Source organism: Anopheles ziemanni, chromosome 3 (genome assembly GCF_943734765.1).
Source record: "Anopheles ziemanni chromosome 3, idAnoZiCoDA_A2_x.2, whole genome shotgun sequence".
NCBI classification, from domain to species: Eukaryota; Metazoa; Arthropoda; class Insecta; order Diptera; family Culicidae; genus Anopheles; species Anopheles ziemanni.
Genome location: NC_080706.1, coordinates 38,421,344 through 38,442,525, shown reverse-complemented (window position 1 = coordinate 38,442,525; position 21,182 = coordinate 38,421,344). Strand labels below are relative to the sequence as shown.

The window sequence follows — 21,182 nt, the reverse complement described above, 5'->3', positions numbered from 1 at the left end:
CGACGTTTTGATTTCGATTTTCTATCGATCGTCGCTCGGAACCCAAGATAAAGAATGGAGGATGTTGAAAAGGTTCCCCCCGTCCGGAGAAACTGTTAGCCTTTTCCACGCCAATTCTTTATCAATTCGCTTTTATTTGTCCTGCCGGAGCTGATATCTGAAAAAAACAACATGCGCGTACAAATGAATGAGTATACACCCGGAGTCCTGGTTTTTACGATTTCCCGTGGAAAAGCGCGTCGTAAATATGGCTAATTAAATGAAATTCGATTTTTCACGTCCCGTTTTATGGTGGACCTTTTCCATGCCCCTCCTGTGCTGTAAATGGATCGCGGAATTAATGTGTCATTAATGTTCAAAAAAGTTTGTCCGATGGTTTGTGTTGCGAAAAATCGCAAATGATTCATGATGCTCTGTAAAATCGGTGGGTGATGAAAGCTTGCAAGGTGGAAGCGAAAATACACAAAGAATAAATAAAATGTTGATAATAAAAATTGTCAATATGTTTGAGGCCCGATAGCTCGAGCAATAACATATCTGGAATTAACATTAAATTTGGGTTAAAAGTGTTGCAAATGTTTGCCTAGAAGGGTGAAGAGAAAAGCTCCTGAGTATCAGTTTGGCTTATCACATTTTTTTTGTAGGTGGATTGCAACGGTTGAATTTCGTTTAGCTCCGTTTCCATTTTTATAAAAGTGAGGCGGTTTTGGTAAGCCACTACTTTTGTTACATTTATTGACATTCTACTGCAGTCGTATAACCTTTGATTTCGGTTTACAGAAATATTTTTCAGTTGTAAAATCATAGGTTTTCTCAAGAATGAATTTTTACGTTATAATATGTTTTATTAGTCTTCAAAGCTCGTCAAAGTAATTCCCTGTGATCGAGTTATTCGAAAAAAAGTTATTTCGCAGTTTCTCTAATGCCCAATGTTGCTTAATTGAATGTTTCGTCCTCTGAAACAGAAACCAATCGAATTGGTTCATTGTGGAGCTAGCTTGTGCGTCGATTCGAAGTCAGCTTTCCGTTTCGGTTGCGGTGCAATATTGTCATTATATCCATTTTTTTCTTCCCTTCGTATTCCATAGTATTCCCTTCCAATATACACATTACCCCTCGAGGGGTAATGTTGATATTGCACTCAGTTTCCGTGTCTCTGTTGCATTTTCACACATTTCATTATTATTTGTTTTTGCATTACTTACCCCTTACCACCGTGCTTGCGCAGGTGATCAACGTTTGTGTCATTTATCGCCCTGTGGTTCGGAACAGCGAGAAACAACATTGGGAATGGAAAAACGGGATATTCAAATGGTTTGGCACACACTATGATATTGAGAGCAAGGTATGCGCTACATCTGGCGCGAGTGTTTTTATCCTTTTATTCAAATTAATTTATTTAATTTAGGTTTTAAACAGATTATTCGCACCGGAAAACTCTTTTTCTCAGTTGATAACGAGATTGTCATGCTTTTGCTGGCCTTCGTAGTGAGTGCGTGTATGGGTGGAAATGGTTTTCATTTTGTTCCGCTTTGTATTCTCTTTTTTACGTTTGCTACAAAACAGTAAATTTCGTTGAGTGAGCCAGATTGATAGCAAAACCATTGTGAAAATGCGGTGTCTATTGAAATACCATAGTGCAAACCGAAATTGGAATTTATGTCCTTTAGTCCTTAGTTGATCGAAAAAACAGTACACGAACGTCAAAATTACTGAAATTATTTACGTAATTCAGAGTTTTATTTAAAAACTCAACTTTTAATACATTCATTGTTTAACAAATGTACATATCTTAAATAACACTCAAATGCACCTTTAATTTTTTGCATTGCTCGAAAATAATATCGTAAATCAGTACAAGTATTGAAACGAAATACAGTAAATCAATTTTTAGTGTGAAAGAATATTGTTTCATTTCTTAGATTGTACTTACCTGTTTCAATAAAACACAAAATACCAGTAAAAATCAAAAGCTGGGTTATTTGCCTTTCAATTTAGAACTTAGCCGTTTCCTACATCAAAAGATTAGTGTGTAAATCGTTTTTGTTAATGCAATCAATACCATTTCAATACTATTTGTCATCATAGAATTCACTCTGTCTCTTAAATTAAACACAAAAGCCTTCTACAGTTCATGTTTTATAAATTTATCTATTTATTTACAACTGCAATCAATAATTTTACTTGTTTCGTACAACTTCCTGGCTCAGTGATGGCGTGTGTATGTGTGTGTGTGTGTTTGTGGAATTAGTATTTGCTTGTCTCAATGATTCAAAACAGTTCATACGTGGCCGGGGCACGCATTCTATAACATTTGCCCGCGTAGGGATACATTTTCTTCCACCTTAGACGGTCCCTTACAATTTCGTCCATTCATTTAATGTGTGTAAGTAAACTTTGCTCACGTTCGTTCTAATTTTTAGTTAAAGATTTCAACTTTTGATTCGTGTTTGTAAGGGGGCGCCGTACCGGGCTTCTTTATCGCTTCTCTTTATTCTCAGTTAGTTTGTTTTACATATGTACAGTGGGTGCCTTACGCGTTTGATTTGGTTTTGATATAAGAAAATGTACATCTTGTGTATGCGAGTAGAGGCCTACAGCGCTAGGCCAACATCAAACGTGCCCGAAACGATCCCCAAAGGGGACAGCTTAAGGCGATTGAGCTATAACGGTCGAAGGAAGATGAGTTTACGTTTGAACGTAGTTCGTTGAGTACGGAACTATTGTACAACAGTATGTCAATAGTGATGGCACCTAAACAACCACATCTGCTGGAATATTGTTGTCCGGACTGTTTGCACCGACGTTCGAACTGGAACACACGCGTTCACATTTGCTGTGGGAATGGAGAACAGTCTCGAAAGGCTGATGGATGTCCATTAGAGACTATATATGATGTTGAATTTTTACATTGTACCTTGTATCCGCCATTTTTGATTCGGAATGATTTGCATCTTCCACGTTGTTATCGAATGCCAACCACTTGTATTGCTATCTGAATCAATTTTAAATAATCTAATTTTCTGCAAGTTTTTCGAGTTACGTATGGCACAGATTTTATTCAAAATTGAAAAAAAAAACAACCTAATTAATGGAATTTTCATCCTTCTGCTACACAAAATGTAAAATATTCGAATAAAAAATTTACGAAAACATTCGATAAATCAGGTAGCTGAAAAAGGATGCTTTACGCGGAAGGATTATCAGCGGCAGCGTTTTCATTTCCCCATTCGTGCCTTACGCCACATAGAGCTGCTTTCATTAGCCATTTTTTCAGCGTGAACTTAATTTCACTTCTCCCCTGGTTTGCATATCTGTCATTTTAATGTCCTTTGAGCTGTATGCAAAACAACCCGTCGTAATCAACGTGATTGTAGTGATGATTGTTTTCCTCTCATATCGATTGTTTGTTTATTTTTATTTTTTGTCAAATGTTTTGGCACTCGGAGCCGTGAATTGAAATGTTGGATAAAACGTGCCTTCTCTGCCATTGCAAATAAGTTATTCGAAATGTGTTTTCGATGTCCCTGCTCGAAAGCGATGCGGTGCATGCGGTTTTTAATTGTGACAACGAATTTTTGAACGATAACAACAATTGTCGTCATTACTTCAAAGAACTATTGATTTTGCGCTGAAAATGAAATGAAAAATATTTTCAAATTATTAAACACCATTCTCAAAAAACCCTCTTTCGAGCTTAACGCATCAACAATGCTTGTTCAATTGAACATCTTGCAAATACTTGTGCATGCTGGCGACAATAAAATGTTTATTTATTACGATTGAGCTCGGCCAGTTTTAACATTTGAAGTGTACCAACACTCTACAACACAAAGGTCGATAAATTCACGTATAGTCGGATAGGCCAATCGGAAATCGAAAATAATGCCAACCTGATGTTAAGCGTGCTCATTTTTCCACCTTTTCATCACTTGCAATAACTTTGCACCGGCTTGGAAAAAACACGTTCCCTCGCTAATCCTCCGGCACGCTCGTGTGGTGCAGAAATGCGGGAATCATTAAAATTTTTCATTTTAAATAGCTACCCTTGTGTGTCGTTCGATATGCTTCTCGATTGTTCATTGAGCGTAGAGCAAACATCCACCTTGTTTCGGGGCACAATGATGCTTTTTTACCTCTGCTGCAGTCAATCAATTCGACCGCAAACGCACGTGGCAAGTGTTGAATGGAGTGCAATTTAAAAGTCACTCACAAACAAGCATCCGGACGCGCCGATGGAATGCTTAAAAGTTGTTTATACAATTCAAGGACCTAGCTTATCGAGAATAAAGGCCCAGTGCAGTACTTAAATGTATGTGAATTTAATTAAATCGAAACAAATACCCCTTGGAAACGGTTTTGAACGAGATTTCAAACAAATTTTTCAAATGACTGTTGAATTTTATAATGATATTAGCTATAGCAATTATTACACAATCAGAAGTAAGTAAGACATCACCATTTCTGAAGTGAAGGATCGACAAACTCTTGACCCTGAGAACGAAATTGTTAAACTTTCCGCTTGTTAACGGCTATAATATAAATCGTTTCGAGCTTTTGTTTAATGGAATAAAAAATATAATGGCGGCGGAATTCGCTTCACTTTCCATATAACTTTGCCAGCTTTAACCCATCGGGAATTTGAAGAAAGAAGGCCCGGATGATAAAAAAAAGGAATACTGAATGTAGCCAGTTGTAGGACATGGTCCAATTTATCTTCCTATCGTTTTTATGTCACGTGTTTCATCGCACCAAGAAAATACCAAATTCATGTTAGCAGGAAAATGGTACGCCCTGCAACCGACTACGACCAGCGAAAACCATCCCTAGAGATATTGGACATTCGCTCAAATAGTTTCATTTCGTTTCAACGCTCTAACGATAGGTATGCAAAGTAGAAGCACATTTTTGTCGATTATTTTTCACTGTCATCCTGGGCGAAACCGATCGGTCGGTCTAGTCATTAAAATTACGCTCTTGAGGATTGAAACATTCGAACCGTGCTATCGCAACCACAACCACGTGTAAGCCGACCTGTCCACAGGTAGATCATTTTACCGTTCGGTACCGTTTTGCGGAAACGGAAGTTAAATGGGAAAATCCTATTTACAAACCGTCGATACACAATAACGCTTCGCTCTCACAACGAGACGAAAGAAAGCTACAGTAGGTTGTGGCGGGAATGCAGAAAAGCATCCATCATCCGCTGCGCTGACAATTGTAACTGGGAAAAGCTCGATTGGAAACTCGCCTGGCTTCACGTGAAAAGCCGGCTTTCGGTTCGATATTTCTCTCCCAATGTCCCAGCTGGCCTTGGGTACCATTTCTGGAGTCATCAATCACTGTCGCTGTTGCGCCCTGGCGAGCTCCCATTCTCTTTATGCACCGAGTGTACGTCTTTGGGCGGTGTCTGGGGAAATCGATGACACGTTGCGTTAGATAACTTGCTTTACGGCACCATGCCGTGCTGGACAAGGTGCTATGGGAGAGGTTTCTTGAACGAAAGCCAAGTTAAGACTTTGTTGATACCTTCGATGAATCATAGCTGTAATAACTCGAAAATTTGAAAAAAGGCCAAACAGAAACTGCAACAACTGATAGCTGTTCGAGTGGCTTTGGTGGTTTGTTGAAACGATTGGCAATCGATGACACCGCGAAGAAAGCGGTTCGACTCGTTGAGTCGTCTGCGATTGGTTCGTTGCGAAGTTAGTATAGTTGGTTTTCTTCATTTTTATTCACTAGCTAGTGTCTTGGACTAATTTTTCTTAATTGCATATGTGTTTGTTTGAGTGTGCCTTTTGCATGTTGCCACTGCAGCATCTTTGTGTGTATTTTTGATTCTTTGTCTAAATGTAGGTTTAACTGCTTCAATGATCATCGTTCGCTTAATTCGTTAAAGTTCCCTAAATCACCGCGCGGGCCTGCTGCTTGAAGCGCAGGCTTACGTCCACCGTACCTCGCGCTGCACGTGCAACGGAAGCAATGGAATATTGATTCGTTTAGTTCTTTCCTCGCCCGCTCAACTTGCGCTCCCTAAGGAAGCCCGGCCGTCTCGTATGTACACTTTTTACAGGTCGGAAAAAAGCTCACTAATTGTTGCCATGCCATGTCGACAGTAGTACGACCCGGCGATTCGTTTCGTACCGTCCATATCGCGGTCCGATATTCCACTCGTTACGAGGGAGCATCGTCAGTCGGAAGCTTCGTCAGACCGTTACTCACCGGGCGGCGATCAACCCGACCGTCCTTCCCGCAACGGGTCGGGGGACGATGGTGACGGTGGCTTGGCAGGGTGCGGGAAAAGGCTCGGCAGGAACGGTAGTCTTCGGTCGTGTCGAGCGCGCCGAGCACCGCTTCCATTGGAAGCAAACCCGGCCCTGGACCGACGGCGAAGAAAGTCGATGGCTTCGTCGACAGGGGAGGGACGAGGGTGGCGGGGGTGGGCTTTCTAGCTGCAGCCGGCTGCACTGCGTTGTGGGTAGTCGGCCCGAGGAACCCTTGGCGCGTGAGGAAACGCTCTCACAGGGCCGTGTCACCGACCCTGTGAGACTCCTATAGTCATACGGTGCTCTCGCGTTTCATCATGAGTGGCGTGTCGGCGGACACCTCGTCCTCGGGCAGCCCCACGCACACCCGGGCCCGGCCCGCCCCCGGCCCCAGGTGCTGCATGGCGATGGCGGAGGGGGGCGGGGGCGCCGGCGAGCCCTGCTGGCTCGTGACCGAGATGGCGGTGATGTTCCGCACGCCCGCGATCGTGCCGCCGTAGGAGGGCCAGTGCTGCACGTTGGGGCCGCCCATGCTGGCGACCGGGTGGCGCGGGAGGGTGCAGGTGGCCGTGTGGGGCGCCGCACTGAACGTGGAAGGTACGTGGCACATCGAGACGTTCGTGATGGAATTCGAGGCTTGCGGTGTGCCGTTGCGCGCGAGGGTGCAGTAGCCGAGGGTGGAAGAGTGGTTGGCGTGAAGGGCGGCCGCCATCGACGAGCCGATGAAAGTCTGGTTGGGGGCCGTGGTCGTCAGCAGGAGCCGGCTGGGGCTGCTCGTGTCGATGGTCGATATGTGTTGTCGTCGCTTGATGTACTCCATCTGAGTCGAAGTTGTAAAACGGAATGATGATTTAAAATCGTAGAACTTCGGTTTTCTCGGAAGAAAATATTTATATATTTGCATTTTTTAAATAAATTTCCTTATCAATTATGCTTTATCGCAATTGAAATGTAACTACTATGCCATTCACAACCTTTAAGTACATACCATTGCAAGTACATAAAAAAACTAGCTCAACTTTTACACTTTTCAACAAAGTCTGGATGTAGTCCAATAAAACTGAAAATTACAGTTTGAATAAACTTAACAACGTGCTTAATAAACGGTTGCCTAGTCCAACTGCTGTCTTTACTTTATACTAAAATCCAAATTGAGGTCATTTTGCCACCAACGCAATTTTCTATTTTAATACCTCGAAAACGGCTAAATATTTTTACAAAAACTAAGGTTTTTTCTAAAATCCAATGCTACATCCAAAACAAAAATTTCCAATTTTTCTGTTCGACCGGTTCCGAGAACCAACTTGACTAACCCTAGAAGGCTTTTTTGGGAAGATAGTCAACAAATATACTAAAAGTAACGGTTTACAGATTTGAAAAATCTTCAAAAATAGTGAAGCTTTTTTTCCAAAATAGTGAAGCGTTTTAAAAATAGAGATCAAAATGACCCTTAAAAAGCATTAGGGCATTTTTTGTTTATTTTTGTTCTGTAGAATATAACAAAGTGTATAATTTTTTTTATTTGAGTAATTATTTTTTTGTTTTCGTTTGTTCTAAGTAAATGAGTTATCCGTCCTGTTTTCTAACACTATTTTGATGAATATAAATATTGATCGAATTGTGTGTTAGTACACACAACGAAATCAAAAAATTATTTGAGATTGGAAAGATAGTTGATTACTCCAGTCCCTGTTTATATCAACGATTAAGTACCTGATCGTCCGAATCGATGGTGTCCGGGATGACGTCGGGGTTTTTCTCGTCGCTCTCGTTGCCGTCGTAGTCCTTACTGGCCACACTCTTGTCGCTCGGCCCGGGCGATGACGTGCGCACCGTGGTGCTCTGGGCCGTGTCCTTGTTACGTCGGCCGCTCGCCCCGCAAGGGAACTTCAGCACCAGCACGATCGCACAGCTACCGATCAGCACCGCCACCGACAGCCCGATCGCTATCGAGAGCGTCGGTGTCAGCGGAAGAGGAGACCGGGGACGCTCTACTGTACCGTGGGAAAAGAAAACAAATCAGAACGGACATTGGCGGGTGGTTAGAGAATGCGAATCATGTCGGCCAATCTGGGCGGAGGCTCACGTACCTTTCTCGGGATCCTTCTGCTTCTCCGGAAGCCGCTGAGTGGCAGCACTCATGACGTACGGCTCCGAGCGGCCCTTCGAGTTGAACGCGTACACGGCCAGCTGGTAGATGACGCTTGGGTGCAGGTTCGGCACGGCGAAGCGTGGCACTGGCGAGGTGTTGTTGAAGCGTACCTCCTGCGTGTGGCTGTCGCGCAGCTCCAGGAAGAACGACTGCGCCAGACCCCCATTGAAGCCCTCGTAGCAGCGCACGGCTAGCGAAGTCATGGACACGTTGGCCACCGTACAGTTGTGGACTTGATCTGGCCGACCTGTGGATTTTAAATTGGAAGAAAAGATTCAATATGTTATTGGAACGAACACAATCATGTCGAAGTTTATCAGGGTAGTCTTGGGTGTTTTAATAAACAAATGGTTACGAATAATAGCAATTTTTGTCCGTTGTCTACATGGTCCCTATTTGTTCCGTGAACCGTGAGGTCTTAAACAAAATAACATTCAAAGGAAATGATCTTCAAATAAAACAAATTCTAAACTTCGAGTTTGGACTACTGGAGTTTACTTTGAACGCGCATATCAATTTACCACCAGTATTTGTCAACACTTTTGATTTTCTTAATCATGAACTAGAAAGCTTAGTGTCCTGCGATAAAACCAAAGAAACAAATGCATTGTGAAGGATCGTCAAAGTCTGTAGTCAGCTTAAACATTGCTCTTGTGCTCAAGAGGTTAAACTGATGTAATAATCTTATAGCGGCAAATCTTTGTTCGGTCTTGGTATACTAATTATTCAAACATGAGATAATCGACTAAATGTCTTCCAGAAATAAGGAACCTATCAAGTTTATATTTGCTATTACAATTTTCTATGTCATAGTCCTCTGTTGTGATATAATATATAGAGGCAATAAACCCTGTTATTTGGAAGTGCACGTAAAGCTTGCTATTTTTCAAATGAACTCTAAGTGGAAACGGGTCTCAAACCGGGTTTTGCGAATGGAAATTGTGAAGAAACATTCCTACTGGAATCTTGGTAAACGTCGATTTTGAAGAAAATATATATTTGCATGATTTTTGCATGCATATATGAAAAAAATGTATGATGGGTTTTTGATTTCAAAAAAGAAAAATAAATCACTGGACCAAAAGTCTTTTGAAAATACCCCTTACCATATTTTTACTTTGAAACTGTTTACTGAACAATGAAAAGAGGGATGACCTAATGATGGTACTCTCGGATCTTTCAATTAAACCAGCCAACAGTCATCATCCACCGCCACCGACCAGATGCAAGATTTCTTGCACAAAGGCACCAGAAAATGTGTCAATGGTATAGCTTTTCTTTTGAAACACTTTTTCTAATACCACAAGAGCAAACGGCAGTGAATAATGTCGCTCGCAAGAAGCCGGGAGTTTTCGCCAGATGTGAGGCGATAGAGAGTAATTGGTTGTTTGTTAGGGTGGTCTTGCACCTGCGCGACCGTCTGCAAACGAACGTGCACTTTCAGTGCAATGGCAAACACACCTTAACACACCCATACACATGACACCGCACCAGTTTCTTTTTGAACATACGGTGCAGAAAAAGTTGCGCGAGTTTTTCATCCTGAACGAAAGATCCTAAGCGTCATGTAAAGACACGTTCGGAAAAGGTTGTTTTATTCGCCAAACTTCCGTGCATGTGAAACGGGCACTGTTGGCTATGTAGGTGTGCCCGTGCCGATGGACCTCCGTTTGTGATGAAAAGCGTTTTTTAAATAGCTGCCAATGGTACTCAGCGTTGATACGAAAAAAGGAAATCAAAAGGAAATGTTGAGGTGTTTTTTCCCCACCCTGATCGAGTTGCCTTTTCGCAAAGCAACCCCGAAGCGCTCTGCTTGGAAGCCTTTGGAAAGTTGCACTTGCCACCACAATCCTAAGTGCATCCCTGGCACCGCGCCGCCATGGGCTAATTTGTCCAACCACCCTGCGAAGCGAAGAAAAATCCCAGCTCAGCCGAGAACTTTGCCGAAAAATGCGGTGCCAAACAACAACTTTCAAAGCAAACAAACTAGCATCAAACTTGGAACCGCACTTACACACACACATACACAAAGAGATCTGGATGAAGAACGTTGGCTGAATGCAGGTGTCCTGAGGGGTCCCCGTAGCAACGGGTTTCCGTTTATCGTCTAGACCACAAACAAACCTCTAAATGAACCTCGGGCTTCGGTGTGCGCGGCGCAGGGAGTACTTGAAAATTTGCCAAAGTCACCGCAAAAACATAATGGTGCTGATGGTGCCGGTTCATTCGTAGTTTCCCAAGACTCGGTGCACTTTTTATTTTTCCCGTTCGCTCTTACAGACTTAATTTTTTTTCTGCTAGTTTCAGCAACTCAGCTGGCCGTTGGTGGTGCGGTGATGCTTGTTTGTTTGTTTGTTTGTTTGTTTGTTTGTTTGGTAAGGTTTTCTGCAGGTCGGTCTGCTTTTTCCATCCCCACCGAAGGCGTGCAGTAATCCCCGAGCCATTGTGGTCGGTTTTAAGATGCAGTGTTTAGCCGAGGTAATCGTAGTTCAGTGGTGGTGATGGCTCGCCATCATTAACCAGGTCGCAAAGTAAACGAAAATGAGGGTTAAACGTGAAATAGTGCTTGCGAATATCATTTGTCGAGCTTACTCGAAGTTTTTAACGAATGGCATTTGTGTAATGCTCTATAGTTGTGCATATTAAGTAAACGTGTATTTTTTCTAACCTTTCTGTTTATCTTAGTCTACAGTCGTTTTTCATAGATTATTATAGCATATCTTCTATTGTTTCCATCAAATATAACGATTTCTGTTCTTCATATCTTGCAACCTAGTCATCTTTAAACATAAGTTCGAATTATCAGTTTCCAGATAGTAGTTTATTAACTATTAATTTTTTTACTACGCTTCCTCAATGTAGTCGTATAGTTTTGTTGTCAAGCTGTTTGAAGTTTAATTGTACATGCTAGGACTCAAAAAAGTGTCTCTGTTGTGTCACTAATGAGAAAAAGAGATCGGTTAATGAATAAACGGACTAGTCAAACAATAATTCTATTCACTCCTTCTCAATGTTATCGCTCCTCAATGTGGCGCTTATCCCTTGTGGGCTCATTTTATATGTAAAGTCCTCACAGGTGCCTTCTTTTAGCACCATCTGGTGAACGATTTTTTGCCCACGGAGTCCTTACGAACACTCCCACGCAGGTGTCACCAGACGACCCTGTCATTTATAACTGTCGCTTTATAAGAAAAAATAGTGAAATCAAATGTTTGAAGAATTTAATATTTGTTACTTATATTACGAAATGATCTGTAACAGTGTATTGATTGAGAGAAGCTGGCATACACATTACCGTTTTAAGTTACATTCACGATTCGCGAACAATTTAAGCACCCTGAGGTGCATCTTTCAGTGAGTAATCTTTCATAGAAATGTGAGGAAATAGCACAGAAGAATAGTTTCCCATTTCAATTTGCAAACATTAGCATTATAGACTCTAATGCACTGAATTTTTGTCGTATATGGCTCTGAAAATGTTTCTTAAGTTTCAAAAACTCGCTCGTTTTTGTAAATATCTTTCCGGTTGCGGGTTAGGTTTGAACAATTACACACACAAACCCACACAAAACATGGGGAGAGTATATGCAAGCCCACGCTGTATACAAACCAAGGAAGGTGGTCCTTTCCGTTTCGAGAGAATCGTCCTGGAACGATGAGGCTTTTGTTTTCAATTCAACGCTTAGCTGGAAAGGGCAAGCTGGATGGTAAAAACACAAAGAATTAAGCCTGTCTACCTGCTGGACCGCTGTTTCGGTTCACCGCGCTGGACCCGTTCTACATTGGGCTTTTGCTCTTTTTCCCTTGTATGGAGAAATTCGGTTGCCACCAACCAACGCAGGGAAAAGCACAGGAACCATCACCGATAACCCTTGACAGATTCGACCGCCCAAAAAACTAAAAAAGCGAAAGTAAAAGGGTATTTTAATTTTAAAACAGCATGAACGTCATTTCCCTGGAACGCCTCGCTTTAGTTTTGGGTTCGTCCTGTATACCGAGGATTGGTGAGGTTGCTTGTGGGTTTCAACGTCATCGAAGGAATGTATATGAAACCTAAAGCTCAAGTAAAGATGTATATTTTTTCCTATGGTTCACATTCACTGTAGCCCTAGAATAAACGTAACTTCAGGATGGTGAACTTCTATTGGTGTTTTTTCGTTCCGTTGTTGTTCGCTTATGTTAGGAAGGGTGATTAATATATAATTTGTTTCATTTTCCCGTAAGCGCCCCAGTTGCCTTAGCTTTCTATTCGCTATGTTTACAAAACATCTGAACGTTTAAACTACTACCGGTAAAAGCTGCCAAAAATCAAATTTTAATTCAGGCATTATCGTGTTCAGTTAGTTTAATCATTCTTTTTCTTTTGTTTTTGATAACAATAAAACTCTTCCATAGCAGTCTTTGACTTGTGCGAAATAGGCAGTAGGCTCAACATAATGGTTTCGAATATTTTGACGAAACTTGATTAGCTCTTTCATAATACCCCTTAGTCCGATAGTACCAACAAGGGATCGCTACAATCTAGCGCTTACCGGGTTCTTAACAAATCTCTTTACAAAAAGAGCAAGAAAAGAAACTCGAACAGAAATCAAATCACTTTGTAGCACCGCGTTCAGTTGGAGGGAAGAAACGGTGCAGAGAATCCACGATCGACGACCAGGTTCTAATCAACCGCGCTTAGAAGCTGATGAGCGAAGCAATGAGTTAAATTGATTTTTTCTTTACTCTTGCTCTGTCCATCCCATTGCGCAAACTGGTCGACGGCAGTCGATGTGTTTGTTAGGTCTTTGCGTTGCGAACGAAAATATTCTTTATAAAATCGCTCCCTGGAAGGTAGCGGTAGATTTTCCTAATGGAAAGCGGCGAACGATGAGCTGCAATCAATTGCCCCGACTTGTGGATGCGGCCCAAGATTCTTGTTCCTATGTCTTGAACATGCCGTGCATCACCGATGGCGAAAACTCTCATGTTTTTTTCCACGTGAACATTCTTGCCTGGTCTTTGATGTGCTTATTAGATTTTGGTCAAGCGCTTCAAGTTTGGATAAGATTAACATTTTTCTTTTATCAAAATGCTAATGAAACTGTGGTTGATCATCACGTTGTTGCTTTGTGAAAAATAATTCCATTGGAATGGTTGGAGTTGATATGAATCGCCTGGGTTTTTTGTTTTATCTTTGGAGCATTCACTCATAAGTGCTTGAATTTAGAAGAGATGCGAATTCCATTCATTGGAACCATTACTATTGAACACATATGTTGACTACGAGGCCAAAGGTTCATAAATTATTTTAATCATTTATCTACTTCACAATAAGCTGAATCTTACTTTTCCTTCACTCGACTGGATCTGTAGAAAAACAATGATGAATCATTATTTCAATATTATGGCAAATAAAGCCTGTAAACTTTAATGTAATTCATTCATTCTTTGTCGTTTAGTTTTAAACCGTCAAAGAGATCAAAACTCTAGTATCCAAACGAATTAACGAACAACTTATCAATAAATTGAACACCTTTAAAGACAATAATTTACTAATTTTGTTTAATCTCTCTCTGTTTATTTATTGTCTAAAAAATACAACGAAAGAAGTATAAAATAATATTTTCATAGTATGCAGAGAGAATTTAAACCAATGAAACGCTAGCTTCATTAATTCTGAGATTGTATACTTAAAGAGACCAGTTTGAACAGCGCTGCCGATTCGTTTGCTCAACAAATTTCATTAAATCAGCTGCAAAACTGAGCAAGGCTAGGCACAGATTCAAGTGGAAAGCAACGGTTGTAATTTCATTTCATACGAACGTCTCAAGCATTCAAGGAGAAATGCTGTGAAAGTTGGAGGTTTACAATCGAACTAAATTACATTCGAAAAGTGCTACTACGCTGGTGTTGGCCGACGGAAGTCGTGTCAGGAAAATGGAAGAATATTATGTAAAAATTGCAAGTACCGTAGATTGAACGGTTTACGACCGAAGTTTCCGGACTTTTGTGTTCGCCACAGATGCTATGTGAAAGCGATGGCAAGTTCGCCGAAGGCCGCTCTGTCATGAAGCTAGCTCGCGAAGCTGAGCTGCCGGAAGATGAAGCGGATCGAAACTTCTGCTTTGAAACTCGTGTTGGTTTGTTGCAACCATCTCGCAGTGGCTGAACGATTTGATTGACTTAATGTTGCCTTGTAGATTTCTCGCTTTCACTCCTCCATGTTGTTTTTCCTCACTACTTTCTCTTTCATTCGAAACATCGAAAAAATGAAAACTGTCTTTCAAAGATTGAAAACTACTCTATTGATGAAACGCCCGTGCACTGAGATGAAACGTTTCCTTTGTCGACAATATCAAGGATTCACTGATCAAAAACTACCCGTCCTAGCACAACACAAACACTAGCAAGCAGGATCACTGGTGCTGTGTTGTGAAAATGCGTCCCATTAATGAGGTTTGCCGCCGAACGACGATCATCCCACGTCAGCATTTCATTCAAGTCCAACAAGAACGATTGAATCATCTTCCACCTCGAACTTGGACGTATACTAGCATTAACGAAGCGGATCCTGCATGACATGAATCGATTGATGCCCGATAGGAGCTCGTAGAGGTTATTGGGTTTCGTAAGGGGGTTTTTGATTAAGTAAGAATCGTTTAGCGGCGAGCGTACACGGTTCGTCGATGTTGCGTGGATCTTGTTGGTTGGGCGAAGCGGAAATGGATCGGATCGCACAGAATTATGAAAACTTTTACCAATTATGCTGCTCTCGAGGATTCTCTTACACAGCTGTAGAAAAGTGTGGAGCTACACGATCGTTTCTAGCAAACGGTTACCATGAGCATGATTAAATTCGCCGAAACCTTTTGAATGGCCTGCAGACCGGTATAAAACTGATTGAAAAGAAATTGGGTTTAACAACATGTTTTAAAAACAGAAACAAAAAAAGATTTCATGAAAAGTGTAATGGAAAAAATCACAAGGTAGGGAAAAACTGTTTTTCATTCGCTATCCACTCTGGATGTAATCTCGAACGCATCAAAGCTAAAAGTTATGTTTCATTGCAAACCACACAAAAAATGTTTTTCAATTCAGTTCGGTTTTTGATTGTTTTGTATCTTTTAGTCAATATTGAAAACAGAACCATTCTTCCAATGACTGTCTTATTGACTTCATCCGTGATTGTTCACCTTTGCCTTTTAACTCTGATATCGAATTTCACAGCCAATTTATACTCTGTTGTTGTTGCAGCGTTTAATACGTATAAATCAATCGTGCATGCATGTATCAATTATGTTTTGTTTTTGTTTTAGTAGTAATTTCTTTGAAAAACCCTACGCAAACCCGTTGCAAGATGGTTTAGATCTTATTCTTCTGAATACATTTGATATTATTTGATTTTTCAAAATATTTAAATTTTAAGTGTGATCCTACTAAGAGGCAGCTACTTTTGTAGTATAAGCTTTTGAGGGATATAGTTTATAAAATGCCGACGATTTACCTGCGGCGATGATGTGGAACACGCACGGTTGTCGTTGTTTGCCAATTTTGTTGGTCGCAGAACAGAGCAGCGTCCCGTAGTCCAGCTCGGTCATTGGAGTATACGAAACGATCGATGACGTCCCTGTTCCAGGATGACACAAAAACAACCCAACAACCACTTAGCATGTTTTCGTGTTGACAAAAATGTATGAGCTTTTAAATAAAAACGATGCACATGAAAAGCAGACACCGATAAATGGATTGCGTTTGGCAGTTTTTAGAATGGCACGGTAAGGGAGTGAGTAGGCGAAATGAGTAGCATCGGAACACGGGAACCGAAAGCAAAAGGTGTTACACCGTAAGCGGAAACTGCTGTAGAGTTTAATGCAGTACACCTTACCCAGGCGTGAAATGTGGCTCGCTTGCACGTCGATACTTTCGGCTGAATTATTGAAGGTCCATTTGAACTCCACATCCGGCGGATTAGCGTCGACGACGCAGCGTATCTCGGCGTTTTCCTGCTTCGCCACGCCGTACACCCGGGGCTGGTTCGGTGCACAGGTCGGTGCATCTGCAAGGAAAGGGGAAAAGACCGTACGTGCCCCAGGGCACACACACACATTGGGTTAGCAGCGTCGCCAGAGAAAACCAGAAGCCATGTGCAAGCGATGGGTCCAGCTGTCACAACGCCGTTGTCGCTGTTACAGCCGACGGTGGCGCAGACGGGCATTGGGAAATGAAAAATTCAATTATTCACTTACACATCACATTCAGCTCGAACATTGGGCTGCTGCCCTCGCCCTCGGCGTTGAAGCCGACGCACGAGAAGTTGCCGGCCGTCGTCCGGGAGACACCCTGCAGCACCAGCGAGTGCTTGCTGACGATGACACCCTGCGATATGGTGCGCGATAGCGATTTGTTCTGCGTATTCGGGCGCCATTTTGTTCGAGTTTTTTTGTCCACCGACGAGGTTTGACCGATGCCGGAAGGAAGAGGATGAGAAAAAAAACGGATGCGAGAATCAGTTGCAAGCTGAGTTGCAAGAATTTAGGCGGGGGTACAGTGCGCTACTTACATTGTGCTTCCATTCGACCTTGTACACGGCCGGATGTGCCTTGACGATGCAATCGAAGTAGACGTCCGTGCCCTCCCGGATCGAGTTGGGGTCCAGCGAGCTGCCCAGCTTCACGAACGCGTCGGGAACGTCTGCAAGTGAAAGGCACAGTCCCGTTTGGTTGGGCCCAGTAAGTTGGCGTGCGGTTTTCCCCATTACGGAAGGCCATGTGGGCCGGCTACTTACACTGTATGTCCAGCTGCCAGCCGTCCTCCAGGGCGTCGGATTGGACGTACGAGTTGTACGCCTTGCAGGACAAATATTTGCCCGCATCGGTTCGGTTCAGGACGATGGACAGCGTGCTTGTGGTTTGGTTGCCGTCGGCCGACGTCTGCGTGTGCGTTCGTCCGAAGCCCGAGGTTTGTTTTGCGTCGTGATACACCGGCGGTGGTCAAGACGTCCGACATGTCGGGGACAAAATGGTTCTCGTGAGTGTAATGAAGCTGACGTGCGGCGAACCGCACGGCGTTGCCAATTAGGGCCGGCGGGTGACTTACCGTTTCCTTGCTCTTGTCGAGCCGCGTTCCGTCGAGGAACCAGGTGATCGAAGCTGCTGGCCGCGAACCGGCACTTTGGCACAGGAGGTCGTATCTTCGGCCAGCCGACAACGGCTGATGCGAACCAATCAGTCTTATATTCAGTGGAGCAACTGCAAAACGACGTGGGAGCAGGAATACAAATAATGGTTACGTTCAATTAAATTACTATTGAGCTGTGAACCACCGACGCATCAGACGGTATTTCAACTTCATTGAAGGTGTTTCAATAAGCGCCCGGGGACTCCGAGGAAAACAAGAAATATGGTACAATTTATGTTTCCATTTACAGCTGTGTTTGAATTTTGATAACTTTAACTTTAATTTAAAAGTTTCATTTTAAAGCTATAAGAGCTGACGTTTATCATGCTTTGTTTGACCTTATCCTTGGTTTACATGAAGCGCAAACTGTCAAAATGTCCTCAAATATGTGTTTCGGTCAGCGAGTCATGAGTCGATGTGCAAAAACTTTGTGTATCTGGTATTGAGTGCGAGCGTATGAAGCATTCGACATAGTTGAATGTTTTTTGATAAGATTTCAGAGAGCACATTAGGTCCCTGCTAAATGTTTTCAATGCAACAAGCATATCTACACTAAACGCTTTTTCATTTGCAATGATTCACGAATATTGACGTCAACACGAAACGAAAAACAATGACAGCTAAATTAATGTTTGCGTATCATGTGAACTACTTAAACGTTTTCTCATTAGGACCACTTTAGATCAAATGGTGGAACTGGAAGGTCATTTTGAAAACTTCTTTTTACAGAAGTCAAATATTACTCCACAATAAATTATGGTTAAGAACTATCAGAAACAATACAAAATAAGGTGAAAAATTCATTACATTACATATATTAAAAGTTTATTATGATTGTAGATAAACACTATGTTATTTTGCTCCTTTCAATAGAATACGGTAGGCACTGTTTTAAATTATATTTTTACTAAATGTGTCCTAAAATCTAATTCTGAGAATTAAAAAAAAAATGAACGGATCTAAAAAAATACAATTGGACAAATTATTTGGAAATTGAAAATAGAGTGATTGATTAAATTCATAAAGAGAGCAAGAAATATTCATGACTTTGATAGATTTACGTTCCACAAAAATCACATCAATAAAAGAAAAGAAGCTAAACCAATCGACTCTCTGTTACAGCATGGCCGTTGCACTTCGGGAGCGAAGTAAAAACCGACGGAATGAGTGATTTGTCAAATCGTCGCATTTTAATCAATAATCGAAGTGAGTCCCCCGGTCGCGCGTCGAACGCCCGCTTGCACTTACAGTTCATATCGATCTGGACGGACTGCTCCACCGGGTTGGCCCGGGCGTGGTTGGACGCCCGGCAGACGAGCTTCGTGTGCAGATCCTGCCGGGTGAGCGGCCCGAGCGTGATCTCGCTGCGCAGGTGCTTCCCGAGCGGCATGTACTTGGTGTCGGCGGCCAGCGGCACCCCGTCCCGGTACCAGGCCACGTTGGGGGTGGGCCGCCCTCCGTAAACGTCGCAGCGCAGCTTGATGTTATCCCCCTCGCTGTACGGCCCGGCCACCGTCGTTCGCTCCATCCCGAGCTGGTCACGTATCACCATCCGCTCCGGGGGGACTGTTTAATCAACGTCAAAAGAAAGAGAGTGAGACAGGGTGAGTGAGAGTGGGAAAGTTAGCACGAAAGTGAGAAAAATTAGAACGAAAAGAAGTAATAAAATTTCTGATATAATAAAACTTTTTCTTCTGCACCACCGCTGGCCGAGTCTTTCCGGGAAAGCGTTCCTTCGGAGGACACTGCACCGCACCACAAGCTCGAACAAGGTGCTGGCAAGGGTGCAGGCTTGCTCGCTTACAACCGAACCGCCCTTCGGTGCAACCAAGTTACCGAACTGCGAGCACCGAAAGTTGCCAGAACAAGGATGTATACTTAATGGAAAATCTTGGTAAACTTTTCCCTCGCAACCCCCCACCCCCCCACCGTCCTCGGCTCGGGGTCGCTGCGAAGATTGACCGAACTTTGGCAAACGCTTCGCTTGTCGCCTGCCAGCGCCAGTGCAGTCTCATTTTCTTGTGCACTAATTTTAATGATCTGCAGTTTAATTACGTTTCCATTTGCCGGTCCGCACACGCGGCACGGTTTTCCCCCGGCCGGCTGCATTGTTACAGCTGGGTTGAAAATGTTACTGGCCTGCGGCATCTTCCGGCGAGTACACCTGGCGATGGCTGAAGGAACCTCGACTGGAGCAGCAACCTCCTTCCAGCGCTCCGCCCGGCGGATAATGACGACGATGAGCATGATGACGATGTTGATGGGAAAAGTGGAGCGAGCAACAGGAAAAACACGAAATTGACCCTGCCCGACCCGTCGGATTGTAAACGGACAATGTCGCACTAAACGATGGCCCGTTTTAATTATGTACTGCAATGAATCTTCAGCCCGGTTGTTTGTGCATCTGTTAAAAGCAACTCAATTGGATCGTTTTGTGTGACCCGTTTCTTTTTCCCCTTCTTGTTCATTCGTCCAGCTTGTTCGACATCGGGATAATGGTGAGTGAGCTGCTACTTTTGCGGCCATTGACTTGCTCCCGTTCGGTGACATTCCGTTTCGTATTTATGTGCGTCCTTCTGCGTCCGAATTACTCCCGTTTAATTCTTGTGTGCCTCCACCCACCCGCGGGCAGGAAAAGAAATCCGATGTAAGTCCTGTCTGGTCGTCGGCTCACTCTGGGACCCTGGGAACGGAGCGGCATTATGTAGGGAAACATACGGCTCGGGAAATAAGTTGCTCAGCCCAACCCCCGATGCCTAATGGACCAAATGGTGCTCGCTCTTAGCGGGAGGCGTGGGATTGGAAAAGCACACACATAAGACTCGGGCGGGATTTTCCCGGCAATTTCTTTTTCGCTTTCACGTTGCGCACATTCTAACGGATGTTTTATAGTGCTAATGGATTCTGAATGACTGTATTCAAAGTACCGATAGGGAGTGCGCTTTGAATCGGCGTCAAAAGAGGTAATGAGGGAAAGTAAAAGCCGGCTTAATTTAGTTTTCTTTTCTTCCAGAGTAAAAAGTTTGGTTGCTTAATGGAAACTATTTAATAAATTTATCATGCGCCGTAGAGTATTGCAATTGTTGAAACAACTCTACCCCCATAACGTAGATGTAATGGCATTTTATATAATTTTTCTGTAATATTTACCTAGATCCTGTGTAATCCTTTATTGTTATCCTGCATTATGCTTAACGATATTATACCGTAACGGGATTGTTAATGCTTTCCATTATTATAGTAATTTTATCAAAAGTATTTTATTCTGTATTCGGTGTACATATTGAAATACTGTGCAATTTTTGACATCGTTTTTGTTATCCTTCATATAACTGTTTTCTTGGTTTAAACTAGTATATTATCTTCACAAATTGTTTTTCCATTAACCCTTGGTTTATTCCTTTTTCGTATTGTAAAACGTGTTCTGCACTTTTATTTTATATTTTCTTTCGTTTATTTGATGTTTTTATAGCATATGCGCATAGTTTTCACAAGGAAAAACTAAAAAAATTCTAATTAAATCATGTTTAGTTCAGGAAAAATATAAATATCGCCTTAATATGTAACCAGTGTTTTATCCACTGATGGAATACGAAAGGCTCTTA

General features: G+C 42.5%; 1 protein-coding gene across 1 annotated transcript in view; it reads right to left on the bottom strand.

Annotated features, from left to right (window-relative positions):
- Positions 1-6,558: 6,558 nt before the first annotated feature.
- LOC131287838 (hemicentin-1) overlaps positions 6,559-21,182 on the bottom strand; it is a 37,054-nt gene continuing 22,430 nt past the window's right edge. The window contains exons 3-12 of the mRNA XM_058316923.1: positions 18,826-19,143; positions 17,497-17,648; positions 17,186-17,330; positions 16,961-17,091; positions 16,647-16,806; positions 16,286-16,456; positions 15,905-16,027; positions 8,357-8,665; positions 7,980-8,260; positions 6,559-7,086 (exon numbers count right to left, since the gene is read on the bottom strand). Coding sequence (XP_058172906.1) covers positions 6,559-7,086; positions 7,980-8,260; positions 8,357-8,665; positions 15,905-16,027; positions 16,286-16,456; positions 16,647-16,806; positions 16,961-17,091; positions 17,186-17,330; positions 17,497-17,648; positions 18,826-19,143 — 2,318 coding nt within the window. The remainder of the gene's footprint in view (positions 7,087-7,979; positions 8,261-8,356; positions 8,666-15,904; positions 16,028-16,285; positions 16,457-16,646; positions 16,807-16,960; positions 17,092-17,185; positions 17,331-17,496; positions 17,649-18,825; positions 19,144-21,182) is intronic.